This window comes from Herpailurus yagouaroundi, unplaced genomic scaffold, assembly GCF_014898765.1.
Source record: "Herpailurus yagouaroundi ecotype Mexico unplaced genomic scaffold, PumYag 128048, whole genome shotgun sequence".
In the NCBI taxonomy this organism is placed as follows: domain Eukaryota; kingdom Metazoa; phylum Chordata; class Mammalia; order Carnivora; family Felidae; genus Herpailurus; species Herpailurus yagouaroundi.
In genome coordinates this window covers 16,545-37,769 of record NW_024422065.1, presented here as the reverse complement: position 1 = coordinate 37,769, position 21,225 = coordinate 16,545, and the positions used below count along the sequence as shown (strand labels likewise).

At 40.9% G+C, this 21,225-nt stretch overlaps 3 gene segments (V, D, J or C); all 3 read left to right on the top strand.

The window, feature by feature from the left end:
* Positions 1 to 1,437: 1,437 nt before the first annotated feature.
* Positions 1,438 to 4,726, top strand: LOC121026533 (T cell receptor alpha variable 22-like). The segment is given in 3 exon segments: positions 1,438 to 1,580; positions 1,768 to 2,200; positions 3,789 to 4,726. Coding segments are annotated over 3 exon segments (555 nt in total).
* Positions 4,727 to 6,343: 1,617 nt separating this feature from the next.
* Positions 6,344 to 7,189, top strand: LOC121026534 (T cell receptor alpha variable 13-1-like). The segment is given in 2 exon segments: positions 6,344 to 6,549; positions 6,712 to 7,189. Coding segments are annotated over 2 exon segments (387 nt in total).
* A 9,899-nt stretch (positions 7,190 to 17,088) lies between these two features.
* On the top strand, positions 17,089 to 17,652 carry LOC121026536 (T cell receptor alpha variable 9-2-like). The segment is given in 2 exon segments: positions 17,089 to 17,189; positions 17,313 to 17,652. Coding segments are annotated over 2 exon segments (381 nt in total).
* The last annotated feature ends 3,573 nt before the right edge of the window (positions 17,653 to 21,225 follow it).

Below are 21,225 nucleotides of genomic sequence, written 5' to 3'. Positions count from 1 at the left end.
TATAAACTGCAAAAAGTTGTAGGCTATTTCTGCGTCAGCCTAGGTGAGAATGATTGTCCGAGCACGGTACGTAAATAAAAACATTTCTGGGTACTCATGAGGTAGCTTAACAGAAAACATCCCCTGACGTGTTTTCAATTTTTAAATTGTTAGGAATAAAATCCCCAGAACCACGGACCTAGAAATTATTTCAATACCCCAGATATCCTACCTTCTTATATATTCTGGGTGAGAATGGAGGAACAAGAATGAAGAGAAGAAGAAAAAAGAACAACAACAAAAAAAAAAGAACAAAAATAGAAGGAAAGGGGGATGACAGAATTTACTCTGACCAGTACTGTGTGGCCTGGCCAGAATCAGCTGTGTGGGTGAGCAGGGTGTCCAAGAGTTACACGGGAGAGGCAGAGAGGTGGAAATTAAATCAGGGTAGACATTATGCAGACACCCTATTTTTCACCAACCAAATTCTGGTTGGAATCATTTTCCTCATCTTCTTTTTTTTAAATGCTTATTTATTGGGGCGCTGGGTGGCTCAGTCGGTTGAGCGTCCGACTTCGGCTCAGGTCATGATCTCGCTGTTTGTGAGTTGGAGCCCTGCGTCTGGCTCTGTGCTGACAGCTCAGAGCCTGGAGCCTGCTTTGGGCTCTACGTCTCCTTCTCTCTCTGCCCCTCCCCCGCTCATGCTCGCTCTCTCTCTCTCTCTCTGTCAAAAATAAATAAACATTAAAAAAAATTTAAATACTTAGTTGGAAGAAACAAAAAAAATTAAATGCTTATTTATTTAATTTAAGAGGAGAGTGCAAACATTAGAGGGCTAGAGAGGGAGAGAGAGAATAGCAAGCAGGCGCCACACTCAGGGAAGAGCCCACCTTGGGTTTGAACACATGGATCATGAGATCATGACCTGACCCAAAATCAAGAGTCATACGGTTTACCACCAAGCCACCCAGGCGCCCTTGGAAACATTTTCTGTGCAGATGGTGACTATATGTCTTGGTTTCTAGAACTCTCCTGATTTCAGGAAATTATTTTTACTTCTGCAAAACAGAATGCATGCTATCAGATAGTTTTCCTTAGTCAGAATTTTCGTATCACTGAATTCTAACATCGTCTGTCTAACTATGCAGTTTGGGAAATGGGTCACTCTTCTCTATGATTTCCAAGGTTCTGTGTAACTCACTGAGACACTAACTCTTCTAGAAATATCATTCACCCTTCCTCAGTCACTAACCCACAAATTTCTCACATAACATGTTTTAAGAAAAATAAAGACCTTAAAAGTGCATATATTGGAAATACCGTCCCTACCTCCCTGCACCGTTGGCAAGCACAGTTTTGGACAGATTGCTCTGCAGTCTCCCTGGGCCGCTGTGGGTGGAGTCTCAGTCCCCGGACTGACAGGGTTCGTGATTGGTGCTCAGTGATTCTGGAGGGACGTGGTGACTGTTGACAACACAACTTCTCTGACCCAAGACTCTACACTCTTCAGAGTAGGGGTGAAGGCACATCAGCGACCAGACAAGGAGTCATGAAGAGACAGCGGGGAGCCCTGCTGGGGCTTCTGTGGGTGCAGGTTTGCTGTGAGTGGGGGCGTCCCAGACGGGGGCTGGGGAGGTTCACAGCCCGCAGTGGAGGGGGAGCTGGCACAGAGCTCCTGCAGGGTCTACACCCTCAGCGGGTGTTCCCGGGAATACTTTATGGGTTTGAAAACTGCCTCAGTGGCTCTGCAGTGACTTCTTTTGTGTTTGGTTTTGTCTTTCCAAGCAGGGGTGAGAGGGATGGACGTGGAGCAGACACCTGCAGCCCTGAGCCTCCAGGAGGGAGCCAGCTCTACCCTGAGGTGCAATTTTTCCAGCTCGGTGAACAATGTGCAGTGGTTCCGACAGAACCCTGGGGGCGGCGGCCTCACCCGACTGTTTTACATAGTTTCAGGGATGAAGCAGGATGGGAGGTTGAACTGCACGGTGAACACTAAGGACCGGCACAGCAGCCTGCACATCAGGGCCTCCCAGCAGGAAGACTCAGCCACCTATCTGTGTGCTGTGGAGGCACAGTGCTCCCTGCTGCTCTGCAGCCTGTCCCCAAACTGCAGCTGGGCTCCCAGCCCAGGCTCCTCCACCAGGAAGCCTCCCTTGTGCAGCCGCATTTGCACAGCGTGCTTGGGACCATCTGGGGCTTTGAAGGCTCAAAGCTGGTGGCGGTAAACCTTGACAATAAATTATTCAAAATGAAAGTGTGTATGTGCACATTGCATAAAGCATATTGGAGGGATGTTAGTTCTTAAAATGTTTAGAATCTCTGGTTTTGGAACTTGCCGCCACATGGGAAAGCAAAGATCCGTAGGCTTTGAAATAGAAATTTAAGATAAAGATAAGAGCCTCAATGGAAAAGAATAACAGTTTCATGAGAAGTGTCAACTGATTCAATAACCGCTCATTAACACAGAAGCTAATTTGAAGTTCATTTTTCTTATAACTTAAGACACAATAAAATACATAGACAAGCATTCTGAATTGTATAGAAATCATGAAGCCAATTTTAGTTTCATAAACATGGTCCTAAAGTTACAGAAAATGTCAGAAAAACCAATTAAATGCTTCCGTATAAATTTAAATTTAAATTCAGATTTACATGAAACTGAATGGTATGTAAAGTCATATATATAAAAATTGTTCCACTAGAAACATCAGTGCTAGATTTACTTTATATTTCATTAATTTATCAGATACCTATGCTAATTTTCTCATAGCATATGAAACAGTCTTTAAGATCTGTTGCACCAACAGAAATATTCCTCTCAAAATTAAAAATTATCAAAAATTTCATTTGCAGTATTACATTTACCAACAACTACATTGTTATATCGATTGAAATGAAGTTACTAAAAGTATAAATTTTGATAACCTAATAATTAATTTGGAGAAAGCAACCTAGAAAAATATTATTATAGTACACTACCAAAGTATTATTGGGTTTTTTTTAGGGTTTGGTATGTTTAATAACTTGTATATGTTTATTATATTAATATTTTTATATATTAATATACATTTGATTTTTTTAATGTTTATTTTTGAGACAGAGAGAGACAGAGCATGAATGGGGGAGGGTCGGAGAGAGAGAGAGAGGGAGACACAGAATCTGAAGTAGACTCCAGGCTCCGAGCTGTCAGCACAGAGCCCGATGTGGGGCTTGAACTCACAAACCAGGATATCATGACCCGAGCTGAAGTCAGACGTTTAACTGACTGAGCCACCCAGGCACCCCTACATTTGATTTTTTTACAGTTTGTTTATTTTGAGAGAAAAAGGGGGGACAGAGGGAGAAAGAGAGAGAGAATCCCAAGCAGGCTCTATGCCCAGCACGGTGCCAATGAGGGGCTTGAGGCAAGCTCTGACCCTCGACAGTGAAATCATGACCTGAGCCCAAGTTGATAGTTGGATGTTTAATCTACTCAACCACTCAGGCTGACTTTTTTAAAGACAGTTTTATATTTTATTACATAGTTTAATTTTTTTTTCTTTTTAAACATGGGGCCACAAATTTTCTGTTTCATTGCATATCGCCAATTATATAGCCAGCTCTGCCTGGGAAGTTTGAACACCCAAGTTAAACTGGAATAAGGGAACTAGAAGCCAGAAAGCAATCAGGCTGTATGAGAAAGTATTTGTTGCTTTACATATGTTTGAGTAAGCTCATCCACCATGGAGCCAACCCCATCTCACTGCCTGTGGTAAATTTTATACAGAGTGAGTAAAGTTCCATTTTATTCCATTTTTTTCCCCCTATAGATTGGGATCCTCCTTGAACCATCTTTGGTCTCCCAGAAGAAAAGAAAACCCAAAGAGGATCTTACCCTGAAGACTCTGTCTCTGCTTCTGAAGAGGCCCTAGCATTGGTTAGGAGCAACCTCAGACCCACAAGATCACATGTGGTTGTGGAAACGGGCTTGGGGTTCCATGATTCAGGCAATTTCTCCTCACACTCACATCAGTCCATACTGCTCACAGCCAGTCCTCAAAAGACTTGCTTTGTTATATAGTACAAAAGAAATTTAGAACTGGAAGAGCCCTTAGAAGGGCTTAGTCCACTTCATTTTACAAAACAAAGGCTGTACCCAAGATGGTACCATGGAACAATTAGGTTGTCAGTGAGCTGGGAGAGAAAGAAACTGAGTTTCCTCACTTCCTCTTTGGCATTCTCCCCACTGCCTCCTTGCTGCAGGGCCATCCTGCTGGGTAAAGAGATTGTGTCTAATGCAAGCCCAGCCACTTATATCTCTGCAGTTTGGGTCTGGGAGAGCCATGGTCCAATCAGTTTGATTGCCTGAATGGAGAGTTGCAATTTGTGTAAATATCTGACACTTTGGGCAGGAAAAAGAACTCAGGCTGAGCCACTGTTATTCTACCTGCAAACTTACTTATTCCTCACTGGTTTCTGGAGGTGAAAGCCAAGGATGATTGTGTCAACTGAACACCTCCATGCATTTCTAAGGACTTTCCTAAAAATAGCAGATATATTTATATCCCAGGTGGACATCTCTTGAAGGCAAAATGTGAATATAGAGCATCACTAATACATTGTTATGAAATGTAATCACTGCATTGGGAGACTACGGGGGAATATCGTCCTCATGCAGCTGGCCATCCATGAATGTACTAGAAAAAGCCTTGCTAGGTCTACACTTTTTGATGATGAGTCAGGCAACATTCAATGAAATAATCACGGGGCTATGAGTTTTGCCCAAGAAATGATTATACTTGTGCTACAGCTCATATATAGGACATTATGCTAAATAGAGCATACTCATACTATAACGTTCAGTTCTGGATAACATAACTCAAAAGGGAAAATATTGACTTAAAGTATATGTCTCCAAGAAGAGAGAAATTCACCCAAAGAAGGTTTTGGGAATTCTATCCTATGGAGGAGTATGGATGAGTAAAATGAGGAAGAATCTTAGAATGGAGAAAATTTACATATGTAAAAACACACAATTTATATTTACAGACAAGTTTATATGTTGATTTTGATTCTTCATCAGAGTTGTCCCTAAATTTTTAAAGGTGTGGAATGTGATTGAGGATTTTTTTTTCTGCCTAATTTCAGAGGAGTAGTGAGTACAATCCTTAGGAAAAGGGCTTCCACTTAATGTAGGTGAGGCAGTCTTGATTTCCCTAGGATCTGTTCTCATGATGAGTAGTCTACTTGTACTACTCCCCTGGGCAGCCATGGCAATATTTAGGCTTCCCTAGATTGTCTTCATTACATTGTAATTGGAGAATATCAAACTATTAAAGTAGATGAGAAAGGATTTTTGCCAGAAAGGGATAATTCTGGAAATCTACAGGACAAAGAACTTTATCAGTGTCTTTGGAACACTGTAGTGGAGTTTGGGAGAAAAATGGCAAAGTATGGAATCTGAGGACTCGCCAAGGCAGCAGAAATCTACGCTAGGAGAGTTGGCTTACACGTTAGAGGAACCTCTACTAAGGATTTGAGTCACTTACTACATTTTGGATCTGGCACCGTTTTGATATCAGAAAATAAAAGCATCTGTAGTATAAATGGCGACATATTTTGGATCTGAAACCGGATATGTTGTGAGAATTTCCATTCTTTCCCCCAATACTTTGCAGTATAAAATCCTTGTAGCAATAGGAATAGATTTCTGAGAGCATGTCAGATTTCCCATCACAAATAACCAAGTCAAAATGTTTCCTAACTCATGGACTTGTCCCCCTGCTCCTTTATCATTGACATTTTTATGACAGTCATATTAACTGACAAAGATTCCGCATTTTGACTGCTGGTAATGTCACTTCTCTGGAAATTGCCAGGTCACAGGCAAGACCAGCTCAGAAGAGCAGCGTCTGAGATAAGAGGCATTTGAAATATTTATTCTTTGGCTTACATGTTCCTTTTAGGAAGAGCTTTTCTCCATAACAGACAAATGAAGCTGGTAGATTTGGCAGAAACGGAAGGTTTTCTATGTTCTTTGTTTAAGACAGTGAGTCATGATTCCTTCCTCGTTTCAAACATGTACACGAGGCCCATCATTGAATAAACAGCAACAGGATCTACTCTTTTGAACTTAACAGTGACTCAGTAGTGTGCAGAGGTATAAATCTTAATGTTTACATTCTTCCTGTGCATCTAGTCTCTGGTCTAGGATGTAATTTGTTTGACGTATTGCTGCCATTATGCGTCTGAGACCCTCAGAGGCACGGGGTAGGGGAAGGTTTTCCCCAGTGAGTTCAGTACAGACGTGACCACAGGAGGGTGCACCTGAGCTGCCGCAGACCAGGCGGAGGGTCCATGGTAGAGCATTTGCATGAGTTAGGTCTGGCAGAAGCACAGTCGTCTCCTTATTGGCTGGTGGACACGTGGGAAACCACTCTGACTGATGCAGGAAAGAAGGGCGGGCCGGTACTAGAAGTAGCTGTGCTGGCTGGAGGTGGCAATTCTGAAAGTGATCGTAATTGTAATTGGGAGGAACCATGAGGACATCCGAGGGGGCTTTCATCACGCTCTTGTGGCTGCCACTGCACTGTGAGTTGAGTGTTTATGAGAAACAGAGTAATGAGTGGATAGTCTTCAGCAGTCAAGACTGGCTTTACTCAGGTTTCCTCCAGGTAGTGGAGAAAAGGGGGATTCTGAAGCACAATAACGCGGGACCTGCTCTCCTTTCTTTGACCTTTTCTTTCTGCACAGGGCTCAGCCGAGGAGAGAATGTGGAGCAGAGTCCTTCCACCCTGAGTGTCCAGGAGGGAAACAGCTCTGTTATCACCTGTAGTTACTCAGACAGTGCCTCAGACTACTTCCCCTGGTATAAGCAAGAACTTGGAAAAGGTCCCCAGCTCATCATAGACATTCGTTCAAGTGTGGCCAAAAAAGAAGACCAAAGACTCACTGTTTTACTGAATAAGACGGCCAAGCATCTGTCCCTGCACATCGCATCCGCCCAGCCTGCAGACTCAGCTGTCTACTTCTGTGCAGCAAGTGCACATTGCGTCCCAGACACCTGCTGCCTGCACCCAAACCTGTGACTGGGCAACCCCTGTCCTTTGACACAGAACTTCAAGTAGATCGTTTGTGCTATTGTTTGCCTGCAGGTGGAAGCTAATGTGTTAGACATTAAAGCATAACTGAAGACAACTGGGATCGAGATGACCCAGACAGGGTTAGAACATTTCGTTGAATCATTGCTGCTTATTGGATTTTTGAAGGGAGTAGTAAGGTTTTATTTTGCAATTCAGGTTTAAAGCTGATTTACATTTGTTGTTCAGACTCCTGTCATACAAACAACTTCTTGGTAAATTGTCACATTCCTGTCATGCATTAGCTTTCAACTCTTATCTTTCCAGTACTTCAGATGTTGCTTTTGTTCTGTTATAAAACATTGTGTGCTAAATATAGAAAATATGTAAAAAGCAAAGTGTGAAATTGATAATTGTGTATCCAGCTAATTTATTATCAATGTTTCATTTACTCTCTTCTTAAATTCTAATGTAACTTGGATTCTGATTTTTTCCATTCAATGTTATATCCTGAATTGAGCATTCTCCTCTAACACCTGATTTTTAATAGCTCCGTGAGAGATTTTCACAAGTCACAGTAATATTTTTAATTTTTTTCCTCTTCTGTCTTTCTGGCAATATGTGGCAGTCCTTTCTGTGTGTTCTGAATATTTTCTTCTCGAGAAAATGTGAGTTAGGATTTTCTTGAGAGCCCAGTGATGGTATGTGTGTTATGTATATTTGAGGAAAATTAAAAGCAGAAGAGATTTGTCAAGAATTTGAATTGAGAATTAAGACTCTTTTCAAAACTTTGTTAGTATTTTTTCACATCTACAATCATATAATTTAGAAAGGAAAGTTGTATCTTTCAATCATAATTATACAGCACAAACTTTTTTTACATAGTTGATCATCAATAGATGTTTATTAATGGAAGAAGGAAAAGGTGAATTCTGCTATATATTTAGAATTTTTATTTAAGCTTGTGAGTAAATTAAATTTATAAGTTGACTTGTGAAAAATAAGCTCCTAAAAGTCTGTATTTGGTTATTGAAGAACATAGTGTTTCCTTCTGTTTACCTATGTGTTTTTCAATAAAGCTCCATTGTTTTAAGGTAAAGAAACTTACTCCTAGACATTTAATTTTTATTGTTCCTAATGATTGGAATCTTTATTCCTGGGATATGTGGGCAAAATTATTATATATATTCATCATGCACCTCACCTAAGTATTCTTAGTGGATTGCAGAAGGCATTTAGATTAACATTTATTGTAGAGATAGCTTGCTACAAATTTCCCTATCTTAGCTTCATATTTTGACTGAGTTAAGCATTACTTGTGCAGCGTTTTTAAAAAGTAATTCTTTTAGTGGGGTGCCTGGGTGGTTCTGTTGGTTGGGCGACCAACTTCAGCTCAGGTCATGATCTCATGGTCTGTGGGTTTGAGCCCCGAGTTGGGCTCTGTGCTGACAGCTCAGAGCCTGGAGCCTGCTTCGGATTCTGTGTCTCCATATCTCTCTACTCTTCCTCCCCTGTGTTATATCAAAAATAAATAAACATTAAAAAAAAATTTTAAAGGGAATTCTTTTAGTGTTGAAAATAGAATCAATATAAGGAAAGAATTTGCATAAATAATTATTTTCCTAATTCTCCCACCCCTACTCAATAGCAGGCTATTTTCAAGACATCTCATATTCTTCCTAAAGATGGATACAATTGATGATTCAGTATGGTGAGAATGATCCCTCTTGGCTGAGTTATGGTGGTCAGTTATAAGCTAACTGGTTTGTTGTTGTAGGGAAAGTCATTAGGTTAAATTAGGTTTAAAATATCTGAATAAGAAAGGTCAGTATTGTAGCCCAACACCTCAGTCAGCTTGGATTATTTGATTATATGGTTATACACCAGCTCCTGTGCAGTAGAAGGAAGGCGACTCTTGATTGTTCCATTTCCTCCAAGCCTGATAAGGAGTCAGAGGGAAGGGCAGTTTATATTTTAATGTTTTCTTTCTTCTTAAACCAAGTTAGAAGAGAGAGGGTGCAGTTACTCTTAGCTCAACTGCTTTCTCATACTTAGGCGAGAATGTATTCAACAGAAGAAAACAAAAAGCTAGTCAGAGTGCAGAGTCAGTTCATAGCCTAGATCCAGATACATTCAGGCTTTAAAACTTCATTATGGATGGTGGATTTGTTACCACTGCCTCTGGACGATGTATATCACAGGCTTTATCACAGAAATTCTTTCTGCCTTTGTTCTGAAGGCCAGAAGTTGAATTTATTTCACTGGGATGATATCATGATGCTAACAAGGCTGTACCCCCTCCAGACACTCTAGGGAGACATGATTCCTTGTCTCTTACAGCTTTGGTTGCTGCCTGCATTTTTGGCCTATGACCACTTCACTCTAACCTCTGCCTCCATGGTTTCATTGATGTCTCTTTTTCCTGTCTTCAAAACTCCCATTGCTTCCTCTTAAAACTATACATGTGACTGTATTTAGGCCCACATAATCCAAGATTATCTCCTCATCTGAGGATCCTTAACTTAATCATATCTTTAAGTTTGTGTTTATTTTTTTTTCTCCTCCATTTTCCACCTGATGTTTATTTATTTATTTCTTTATTTATTTATTGTCCATTATTTTGCCTCTCACAGTTGGCATGGCTGGTGCTTTGTTTCCTAAGCTGAGAAAATAATATACATCTTAGGCAGAGTGCAGTCATAAAAATAGAAGTCACATCACTTATTTTCTTTTCTCAATGTTTTAAAATTGTATTAAAGAAATTCTATAGGGGCGCCTGGGTGGCGCAGTCGGTTAAGCGTCCGACTTCAGCCAGGTCACGATCTCGCGGTCCGTGAGTTCGAGCCCCGCGTCGGGCTCTGGGCTGATGGCTCAGAGCCTGGAGCCTGTTTCCGATTCTGTGTCTCCCTCTCTCTCTGCCCCTCCCCCGTTCATGCTCTGTCTCTCTCTGTCCCAAAAATAAATAAACGTTGAAAAGAAATTCTATAGAAAAATGGGCTATTTTTGGATACAGTTATATCTGTGAATATTAAATTTAATACATAGTATAGATTCATCTAACCACTATACAATCATGATGCAGAACGAATTCATCACTTCACCCAAATCCCTTGTTCTGTAACTTTTAAAAAAATTTTTTTAAATGCTTATTTATTTTTGAGAGAGAGAGAGAAAGAGCAGGTGAGGGAGAGAGAGAGAGAGAGAGAGAGAGAGAGAGAGAGAGAGAGAGAGAGAAACACAGAATCCAAAGGAGACTCCAGGTTCTGAGCTGTCAGCACAGAGCCTGAGGCAGGGCTCCAACCCAAGGTCTGCGAGATCGTGACCTGAGCCAAAGTCGGAAGCTTAACTGACTGAGCCACCCAGGCACCCCAGTTCTATAACTTTCTAATCACACTCTCTGCCATCCATAAATTTTTGTACACCTGTTTGTTGTTTTATATTTTTATCTTATAAGAATGTCATATGAATGGGAGCTGACAATACATAATCTTTTGATAACTCTGCATCTTAGTGGGAAGAAGCTCATGCCACAGGCACCTGTATGGTCTCTGCCTCTCCCACAATCTCAGTGTTTCTTATCCCTGATTTTTTTAACTTTTAAGTTATTTTATAAAAATGATGAGTTATACTCATCATTTCAAGTGTTTAGACTCTTAAAGATTTGATTCATGTTTCTAGAGAAGAAACACTATAGCCATCAAAATGTAGTGGTTTAGTGGACTGTAGGACCAACTCATCTAGTCAGGTTGAGACATGTTCTTTACAGAAGTCTAGTTGTATCTAGTCTATTCTAAATTTTTCTAACATTTAAGACAAATTTTATTGATTAAAATTCCCTTTACTTGCACTAATTGGGGTATGTTTATTGTTTGGCTTTTCAAGGAGATGACACAAAGTAACATACACAACATTTTTTTTAAAATCTTTGTTGCGCTAACAATGGCTTTGCATAGCTGAATTATAGCATCAGGATGGGTATTGTGTCAGGTAAAGGCTTTACTCAGACAAGTTATTTTACCAGTAAGAGAACAAAGTCATGTAATTCAAAAATTGTAACGTTTATCATTAAAGTGGGAATATATTTCTAAAAGGACAAAGGAACAAAAGAATAGAAAGAAGAGCATGAGAATCAGTGGTGCCAAACATCAAAGAGAATTCTCTTCTAATGGTCTTGGATAGAGTTGTCTGCTTTATACAGTAATATGTTTGTTTCAAGTTTCTTGGGTCGGCACTCACCTCTGTGACCTGTCTGCTTCTGCTGATTCTCTCAAGAACCTCAGTTTAAGATTCCTAATATGAGCAATATTTTGCATTCTTGTCAATGAAGGATCCATGATGTCATACTAGATGGTAAACGTGTAACCAAGGATCCATTTTATGTACTTTATCTGTTGAACTGGTAATAAATAGTACCTCATAAGGTCATTTCACATGTCTCCATGGACGTCTTTCTCTGGGATTTTGTTCAGAGCTGATTAAATGAAAGGCCAGATTATAATCTGGGATGAAAGGAAGAGTGTGAAGGGTTTATTGATCGAGTTCTGTTTGTGAAGGTTGGACTATGTGTGGGTTGGGACATCTGAGCTACATGGGCTGCAGTGAGCAGTTTATGTTAAGACAGCACAGGACTTCGTGAGGGAAGGTTGCAGGGCCTGAGGGCTAAGGCTAACATGTACCAGGCCACACTTGTTCCAGGGTGTCTGCTATAGTAACCCATTTCAGTTTTTTTTTTTAAGTTTATGTATTTATTTTGAGAGAGAGAGAGAGACAGAGGGTAAGCAATCAGGCAGAGAGAGGGAGAGACAGAATCCCAAGCAGGCTTAGAGCACAGAGCCCGACAGGGGGCTTGAACTCACAAACTGTGCTCATGACCTGAGCCAAGATCAACAGCCAAACACTTAACTGACTGAGCCACACTGATACCCCAATTTTAGTGTTAATATTCCATTTGTTGTTCCACTATAAGAGAAGATTGGGGGTGGGGGTGATAGTAGAGGTGAATTTTCTGTGTGAGGGCAAACCTTACGTAAGGTCTGTCCCAGAGAAATTTGCTCTGCTATAGAGAAATTAACGGAAACGGCTCAGGTAGTACACAAAGTCCACTTGATATTTAGCTCTCTTTTTTGTGATTGCTGTGATTTTCTGATGGGAGAGTGCTCAATCCATGTCATAAATGAAATGCTGTAACTAGTACACACTCATGGCTCCTGGAGGGAATGCAATTGTGTAAGTTCCTTATGGAGATACTCAAACGCTTCCTTGGGACGGAATTCCAGACCATATTCCAGCTTTCCAGATTTTATGGGATTTTGTTGGTTCCAAGACACGAACAGGCACGAACAGCCCCATGTTGATCGTCCTAGAGAGTTTCCGCAGCAGTGTTTGTTTCATGTCGCAACCAACTGTCCCTTCTGTGATGCGTGGTCTCTGCAGAGTTTTACAAGTGTTTGGTGCAGATCATTTGGCTCCACCAGGCAGTTGTCCTAGGTTTGATATATCCTGTTCTCATGGATGCAACAAATCATCACTTTCAGTGATTCTTTAAAAACTGAGGCCAAGTTTGCAACATCTAAAATGGAATTACTGGATTTGTCTTTATGTTCAGGCAGAAGTGCTTGCATAAGAACCTTGGTCAGAAAGGTGTGTTCAGCACCATGACCTCATTTTCCCCTAGCTTCTGCAGTGTCTTTTGTATTATGAGACATTGTTCATGACAAAAAGTTTTTGAATAGCATGAAGACATCCAGTAATTCATGTATTTGCTGTCCCTTTTAATTGGATGCGTGAGAGGGTTAAGGAAAGTTAGAAAGTTAAGGCACCTCATTGTGTTTATAGTGTTTGGAAGCTGTGAAGGACATTAAAGACATACTGACTGACACTGATTACATAAGTTTTTGTAAATTGATAGGCCCTAGAGATATTCGCTAGTTCAGCCACTTGAATTAAAGTTCTTGCTATGTGATTGGATTTTGTAAGGGAGTCTGGAGTAGCAATTGCATGACCAGTCTGGTGTCTCTTTCAATGTTTAAGATAAGATTAAAAATCTATTAATTCAAAAACTTGTCTGAGAGTGTCCAAAAGATTGAGCCTAGACATGGACACTTCCTGAAAGTCAGAAGCACAATCATGAGGTTCCCTTCATTGAGAAATGTGTTAGAGTTTAAAAATAGGAGAAGTTAATATTTCACATTTACTCAGCCAGCTGGTAGAAAAATGTTAGGTGTTTTCAGAAAGTTATAGTCTATCACTTAGAGAGCAGGATAGTTGGTACTCTATGCGGTTCCATCATATTTCATGGCGACTGCAGTACAAATTCTGGAGATGCTTCAAACAATGTAGCTGAGGCTACAATGATTTTGAGACAAGGACGTTAAGACTTTGCTACTGTGTCAGGAGACCAACAATAATAGATTTTTGTTGTTTGCCATGATGTTGAGGAATATCCCTAGGACACAACTTTCCTTTTTGTTTCTTTAATTTTATGGGGAGTTGCAGGAGGAGAGAGAGACAGAGAGAGACAGAGAATCTCAAGCAGGTTCCATGGGAAGCCTGAAGCAGGGCTCAAGCCATGAAACTGGGATCTTGACCTGAGCTGAAATCAAGATCAAGTGTTCAATAGACTGAGCCAGCCAGGAGGCCCACAACCTTACTTTTAATGTACATACCCAGAGAATGCGTATTACAATCAAATATCGTATGATCAGCAGTCCTGTTGAGGTGTATGGGGTCACCTAGGGTTTATTATCTTCAGAACTGAGCATAGAAACTATCAGACTGTGGTTCAACTGGGGTAATCAAAAATATACATCCAAAGGTTGGATAACCTTATGACCAAACTCTGGTTTCCTCTGCACTTTCTGAACAGAGCTGAGCTGTCAAACTAAACAGTGAAGAGAAGAGACCTCAGTGACAGGATATATTGTCTGAAGGCTTCAGTCTAAACTCTTCAGCAAAGAGTGACTAGATTTTTCTGCTTTTGGCCCCAACATGGAGACATGAACAGATACTGAGAGAGAAGAGAAATACTGACATAATAACAGGTAGACTGAAAGAGCTACAGTGATTAGTCTAAACACTTTGCCTTCTTATCATAACGTGATTTATTTCTACGTTAGGTGATAAAACATAGCGTGAACATACATGATTCTTAATCTTATGTTGTTTTCATAATCCATCACAGGTAGTATTTTTAAGTGAGTGCCATCCACCCACTTTCATCACAGACGCGATGAATGAACGTATCACAGTTAAACCATCAAGCCTCATTTCAGTGTTAAATTTTACAAGTTCTTTTTCAGATGGAATTGTTTCCAAGTTAAGAGTCGCTTAATGCGAAAGGATGTTTGGGCAGTGAGACTCTCAGCTGGTATAGGGAGAAGTGTGACATGACCCACACAACGTGCTACCCCAGGAAGCCCCTGTTTCCTGTTCTGGGGCGGCAGCAGCACATACCCAGCCATCCTTCCCTCACCTGGCATGCTCCCCTCACAGTGCCCAGCCCTGAAATTGAAGTAGACATTTACCATTTACCATGAGTGGAAGATCTCAAACATGCTTCTGTCCAGCCTTCCGAAGGTGGTCACGGCTTCAAGGTAGGGTCATGTGTCTAAGTGGGGATGGCCCCTGTGAAAACGTCCCTACCCAGTTACCTAAAAACGGGAGATAGGCAGTGTCTTGTGGGGACCTTGGGAGGGAGGCATAGTGGTATACAAAAGGATTTCTTTGTGCCACATCGCTCTAAAACCTCTGATTCCATGTTTTTTTCCTTCAGGATCCAATATTGTCCCGAAGGGAACTCAGGCCCAACCAGCAGTGTTAGTGCAGGACAAGGGGGCTGTCATCCTGGAATGCACATATGACCCCAGTGATCTAAGTTACAGTCTGTTGTGACACAAGCAGCCCAGCAGTGGGAAGATGATTTTCCTTATTCTTCAGGATTCTTAGAGTGAACAAAATGCCACAGAAGGTTGCTACTCATTCAATTTCCAGAAGATGAGAAAATCCATCCATCTTGCCATCTCAGCTTCATAGCTATAGGACTCCCCAGTGTATTTCTCTGCACTGACGGAGTCTACAGTGAGAAGCGTGTTGGAGGGAGGTGCCCAAACCCCAGGGCTCTTGTTGATACATCCCTCTGCTGTAGGGCCCAAGGCAGGGAGTTGCCGTCCCATACAGGAAGTGCCTAGGGCTGTGGCAGCTCAGATGTAGGGTTAGAGGGAAAACCTGACTCTAAGAAAATACCTCCCTAGGTAAGAAAGATCATGCATCAAAAACATCCTGATCCCTGAAAATCTGTATTGAAATTGTTCATTGAGGGGCACCTGAGTGGCTCAGTCAGAAGCATCTGACCTGGGCTCAGGTCATGATCTCATGATTCGTGTGTTGAGCCCCACATCAGGCTCTCTGCTGTAAGCACAGAACCCGCTTCAGATCCTCCAACTCCCTCTCTCACTGCCCCTCCCCCACTCTCTCTCTCTCTCTTTCTCTCTTTCTCTCTCTCTCTCACACACACACACACACACACGCACACACTCTCTCTCTCCCTCTGTCAAAAATAAACATTAAAAAAAAGAAAGAAATTGTTTATTGATGACTACAAGAGCACCGTAAAGAATTTGCCATTTTGCCATTAGATTCAGCTAGAAGAACTGGCTAAAGAAATTTGGAAACATGTGACTCAAAAATCAGCTAAAATGTGTTTGAGTTGTTTTTTTTTAAAGAGTTATAGATAATGACTTCCTCTTTATTTTCAAGCCAGCACCATCCACACCTATCTGGAATTCTCCCTGTATATTTAAATAGAAGTTTCATGCTGCTTGTCCCAAATTCCTTCCAGCATAGTTTTAAGGCAGGTTCTGACAATGTGATTTGCAAGGTGGAGGAGAAGCGAAGGGATGTGTGAACACAAAAGTTATCCAGGCCCGAGTTTCTTACTTCCCTCTGCATCTGGGAAAACATTCCCATGTTGCTCTGGGAAGCTGCTTGATGTGAATCTGTGGAGTGGCCCCAGCAAACAGCCTGAGCTAAACTTCCATCTATGTGTCTGGAGATAAACGTTTACAGGGCTACAGAAGATGTGTGCCTCTCCAAAACTTATCCTGATAATCCTGATTCCTTACCTTGTGAGGAAAAATTATTTGATTAAAGCTTGGCAGCAAACTCTAATAGAAAGCACCTTTGAGGCTAAAACTTGTTAATAGTATAGGATTAATAATTGTTGCCTAATTCACATAACAGTCACCTTATACATATAAGAGTCAACAAAACAGTGAGAGAATGAGATAAGAATCTCAGATCATTCAATAGGAATTCGACAACTTCATTTATGATGTTTCTTCTGTCTAGAATTCACACTATTTTACTTTTTAATGATTTTGAAAATGAGGAATACTTGACGACTAAAATATTTGACTATAAAATAGTATGACTTTTCTACTGGAAAGCTTTTATTAAGAAGATTGTATTCCTTACAATTCATATTATTTTAGGACCAAGAAATACTGTATTTCAATTAAAAGCTATTTGTTTATAAATTTTGTTTAAGATTATTTAGTGAGTGCTTAAAAAAGGACAGTGGGTATTCTAAATATTGGGTTACAATGCTGAAAAACACAGAAGCACTCAGTAATGAGTTGGCTTCTTATAACTTTCTATATATTCAACCTCAACCCTTTTCTGGGGGTCAGTGGATTATAGGCTGGCCCACAGTGGATACGTGAAAGCATAAAGTACTGTATTTAATGCTTTAGAGACTGTTATCCTCTCAGCTACAGAAACGCGCTGGGATGTTCTGTTAAAGAACTTCCACATCAGGTAGTGTCCTAAGAAGAAAGTAGACCTGGGAGGTCAGGATTGCTGCTGTTCAGATTTCCAAGTGCCACCTGAAGACTGCCATGCGCCTCAAAAAGTCAGGGACAAAGACATCTTGCTGACTCTGGGAGGACTCTGGCCACCATGCACCCTTTTCCAGTCCCCGTCCAGCAGGGGGTGCAGCTTCCTAACACAAACACCTTTCCTGAGAAATGTGGGCTTCCACTGATCATTGCTCTGTCTCTCTAATGCTTCCTGCTACGAATGAAGCACATTAGCTAGGTGACACTCTAGAGATGAACTCTTCTCCAGGCTTCGTGACTGTGGTACTCTTGATGCTTGGTAAGTAAAATGCCTCTTAGTATTTGGATTGTTTCATCTATTGTGACAGCAAAACCTATAACTCTAATTTTATCCAGGAGATTTGTGCCCAAGGTAACACAGGTCTCTTTTCTTTTTTCCCAGGACGAACCCACGGAGACTCAGTGACCCAGATGGAAGGCCCAGTGACCCTCTCCAAAGGGGAGTCCCTGACTATAAACTGTACTTATTCAGCGACAGGGTACCCCACTCTTTTCTGGTATGTCCAGTATCCTGGAGAAGGTCCACAGCTCCTCCTGAAAGCCTTGAGGGACAAGGAGAAGGGAAGTCACAAAGGTTTTGAAGCCACCTATGACGGAAAATCCAAAACCTTCCACTTGGTGAAATCCTCAGTGCAAGTGTCAGATTCGGCTGTGTACTACTGTGCCCTGAGTGACACAGTGACAGGGACTGCAGGGGGAGCTGAGCGCAAACTCTGAGCAGAACAGGGCCTGGGATGCTGAGCATCTCTGACTGATCCACTCTGGTTCCAGCACTCTGTATGGTGGTTTGCCCCTCAGTGTCTGCTTGATACACAAGTCATACAAATGGCTAGAGCATGGGAACCAGAAGGAACATTCCCCAAACCCAGCTGTTCATTAGTGCAATGAGAAATTCCAGTAGTTCCTCCGTCAGGACCTAAGTAATTTCAAGGTGAAACCACATAACATTGAAGTGGTGTCTTGCTCACCCTGCAGTGAAAGTCCAGCCCCACAAGCTGCTGAGGCCCCCCTGGTGGGTATTGCTGTGTCCAATGACACACTGAGAGAGCCAGGGTGTGCCCGAGAAGGTGGTGTCCGTCCCATGTCTTCCTGACAGAGGATGGGCAGGAGAGGTGATGGGAGAGCTGCAGCCCCAAACCAGGTTTGAACAGAGAAAGAAGGGGAGGGAAGACAGGAGGGGAACATATGGAAGTGACAATGAAAGAGAGGCAAGGGACCTGTGGCCTAGTTTCTTTTCTAGTAAATCAGATTGTAGACACAGGCTGATGTTCAAAATGAAGGGAGAGGGCAGACACATAATTGAGGAAATGACTCATGTCCAGGCCAGTTAAGTAGATCAGTTGGCTTTGGAACAGTAAGAACTCGAGTGAGATGGTTTTCAGTGCTCAGGCAATATGGTGAGATTAAATGCTCTTGGACTGACTTTTTATAACAATATAGATACATAGGTCATACTGGCAGAAAATCCTATAGATTTCTCCGATGTCTCTCCCAGAGGGAGAAAAATCATGGGTTTTGGAAATGATATGGGATGAGGAGAAATAGTGAAAATGACGATAGAAAAAGCAAACTCTGCATTGCCCTGCAAATATACTGCCAGACTTTGCAAATATTACAATCTTCTTTAAATATTCTCTCCTTATCAGCTGATTTTATGAGTGAGCCATGATCAGAATATTAATACATTTCCTTATATATTAGTTATATATTCGTGATTTAAATTAATTTTTTATGGGGCAGCTGGGTGGCTTAGTCAGTTAAACATCTGGCTTCAGCTCAGGTCATGATCTCGTGGTTTGTGAGTTCGAGCCCCATGTCAGGCTCTGTGCTGACAGTTCGGAGCCTGGAGCCTGCTTCAGATTCTGTGTCCACCTCTTTCTCTTCCCGTCCCCTGCTCATGCTGTCTCTTTCTGTCTCTCAAAAATAAATAAACATTAAAAAATTAAAAAAATATATTTTTTTATTTAATTGGTTAAAATGTAAATTTTACAGTCAAACCTTGGTTTGCGAGCATAGCTTGCTCTGGAAACATGCTTGTAATCTAAAGCACTTGTATATGAAAGGAAATTTCCCCATAAGAAATCATGGAAACTTAGATGACTCATTCTACAACCCAAAAATATTCATTTAAAAATGATTACAGTACTGTAATATAATACAAAATAAAAAGAACATACTAATCATAAGGAAAAATAAACAGATTAACCTTGCACTTCCCTTTGAAAACCTTTGTGACCGGTGTGAGGGAGATAAGAGAGAGGAAGGTTAGTATGTAGGATGACTTTCACTATCACTAATGGAATCATTGCTATCTATTGGCTCAATGGAATCTTTTTTTCTTGCAACTTTAACAAGGAACCTATCCAATGACACTTGCTTTTGCCTCCTTTTGAGGATTTTGCAGAAATGTGACATTGCATTGTTGTTAAAAGGATTCATTGCTCGCACTGCTACAGCGTTATTCAGGTGGTGATTGTCTACAAAATTTTGCACTATTTCCACATTTTACACATCTCCCTAATGTCATTTGAAGTGAGGGATTCCTCCACCTTTTCCTCCTCCTCCTCCTCTATAGAGGAGATGCAGATGTAGACTTCTCATAAAACCTTGGAATTTTGGCCACTCGCATACCTTATTGGTACTTCTCCATGACTTCTTTCTCAACTTCCACTGTAATCATCTCCTTCTTCTTACCACCTTTCCTTTCAACCTTTTTCTGCATGGGGGCTACTGTATACACTCGCATGGATGTTGACTACAGTACAGTGTTAATAAACTCTTGTCACATACTGTATTTAATGTAACTGGCAATAAGGCAGCAGAGGAAAGGGTCTATATCTGCAGGCAGCCTGACCTAGAATGAAGCACAGCATTCCTAAGCTCACTCTAGTATGGAAAAGCAAGAGTGTCCATACACTGTCCATAGGTGCTTTGAAATGACAAAAAACATCCAAGTGCCAGTTGTGGGCACCTTCCAACATTCTGAAAAATCACTGATTTCTGCCAAACACCACAGCCTGAGGCTGAGCATCTGAGCATGGGAGACCATCACCCACAATTCCACAGCGAAAGAGAGAGAGAACCATTGGCTCAATTGTGATCATGTGATGTTCAGCATCAGGTACTACTCATATTGCAAGACATCACTCATTTATCAAGTTAAAATTTATTAGAAATGTTTGCTCATCTTCCAAACACCTGCAGAACAAGGTGTTTGAAATCCAAGGTTTTACTATATTTTCAACTTCTATAAATATCAATGTATGCTAAAAGATACTTTAAGTAATTCAAAAGGTTATATACTAAGTATTTTTCTCAGACATTTGGATAAACATGGTAGACTAAGGGTGCGTGGTTGGTGCAGGTGGTAGAGCATGTGACTCTTGATCTTGGGGTTATCAGTTCAAGCCCTATGTTGGATGTAGAGATTACCTAAAAATATAATCGTTAGAAAACACAATGGTAGATAAAAAATACAAAGTTATCTCTTGATTTCTCTAAAACTCTATTCAAATGATAGGAAAAACATCCTACAGAGCAGAAACCCACAAACCCAAATAGAAACAGAAAAGAAGCTATCAGCAGACAGTGAGGCCAACAAATTGTAGAGAATGAGCAGTATATGGAGAAATGCAAACTTTCATGAAAGATTCGATAAAGAAGAAAACGACATCTGGTGTACAAATACCTGTGTGTGCTGTGCCCTCTGGAAAGGCTGAGGGAAAAGAAACCCCACATATTTTTGAATATTTTGAATAACTGAGGAGGAGGATGTTGCCTACGTTGGTATATGTGTGTGTTTGCATACACACGCATGTGTATGTATACGTGTATTGAAGTTATTGGCACGTAGGGAAGGTAAATAAGTGGATGGAGTGAGAAAATTCCTAGGTAATAGAATAGCCATGCACTCCACGGCCCTTTATAACAAGCAATGATCACTTTCTAAACCAGCAGAAAATTGGAAGTTGATTTCTGAGGAAAAGAGCATATGAAAAATTCCCACCCAAATACACCCAATCCAAATCCTGTGTATTATTAAAGTTTTTTATTTTTGCTTATCAGTTCAGCTTTCTTTTACTTACAAAAATTCTTCCTGTCCCCCTTCTAATCCTGACAACCACTGATGTTTCTACCATCTTCCAGAATTGTGATGCATCCAGCTTTGGTTTTCTTTTTCAGGATTGCTTTGGCTATTTGAGGTCTTTACTGGTTCCACACAAATTTTAGCATCATTTGTTCTAGCTCTGTGAAAGACGCTGGTGTTATTGTGATAGGGATTCCATTGAATATGT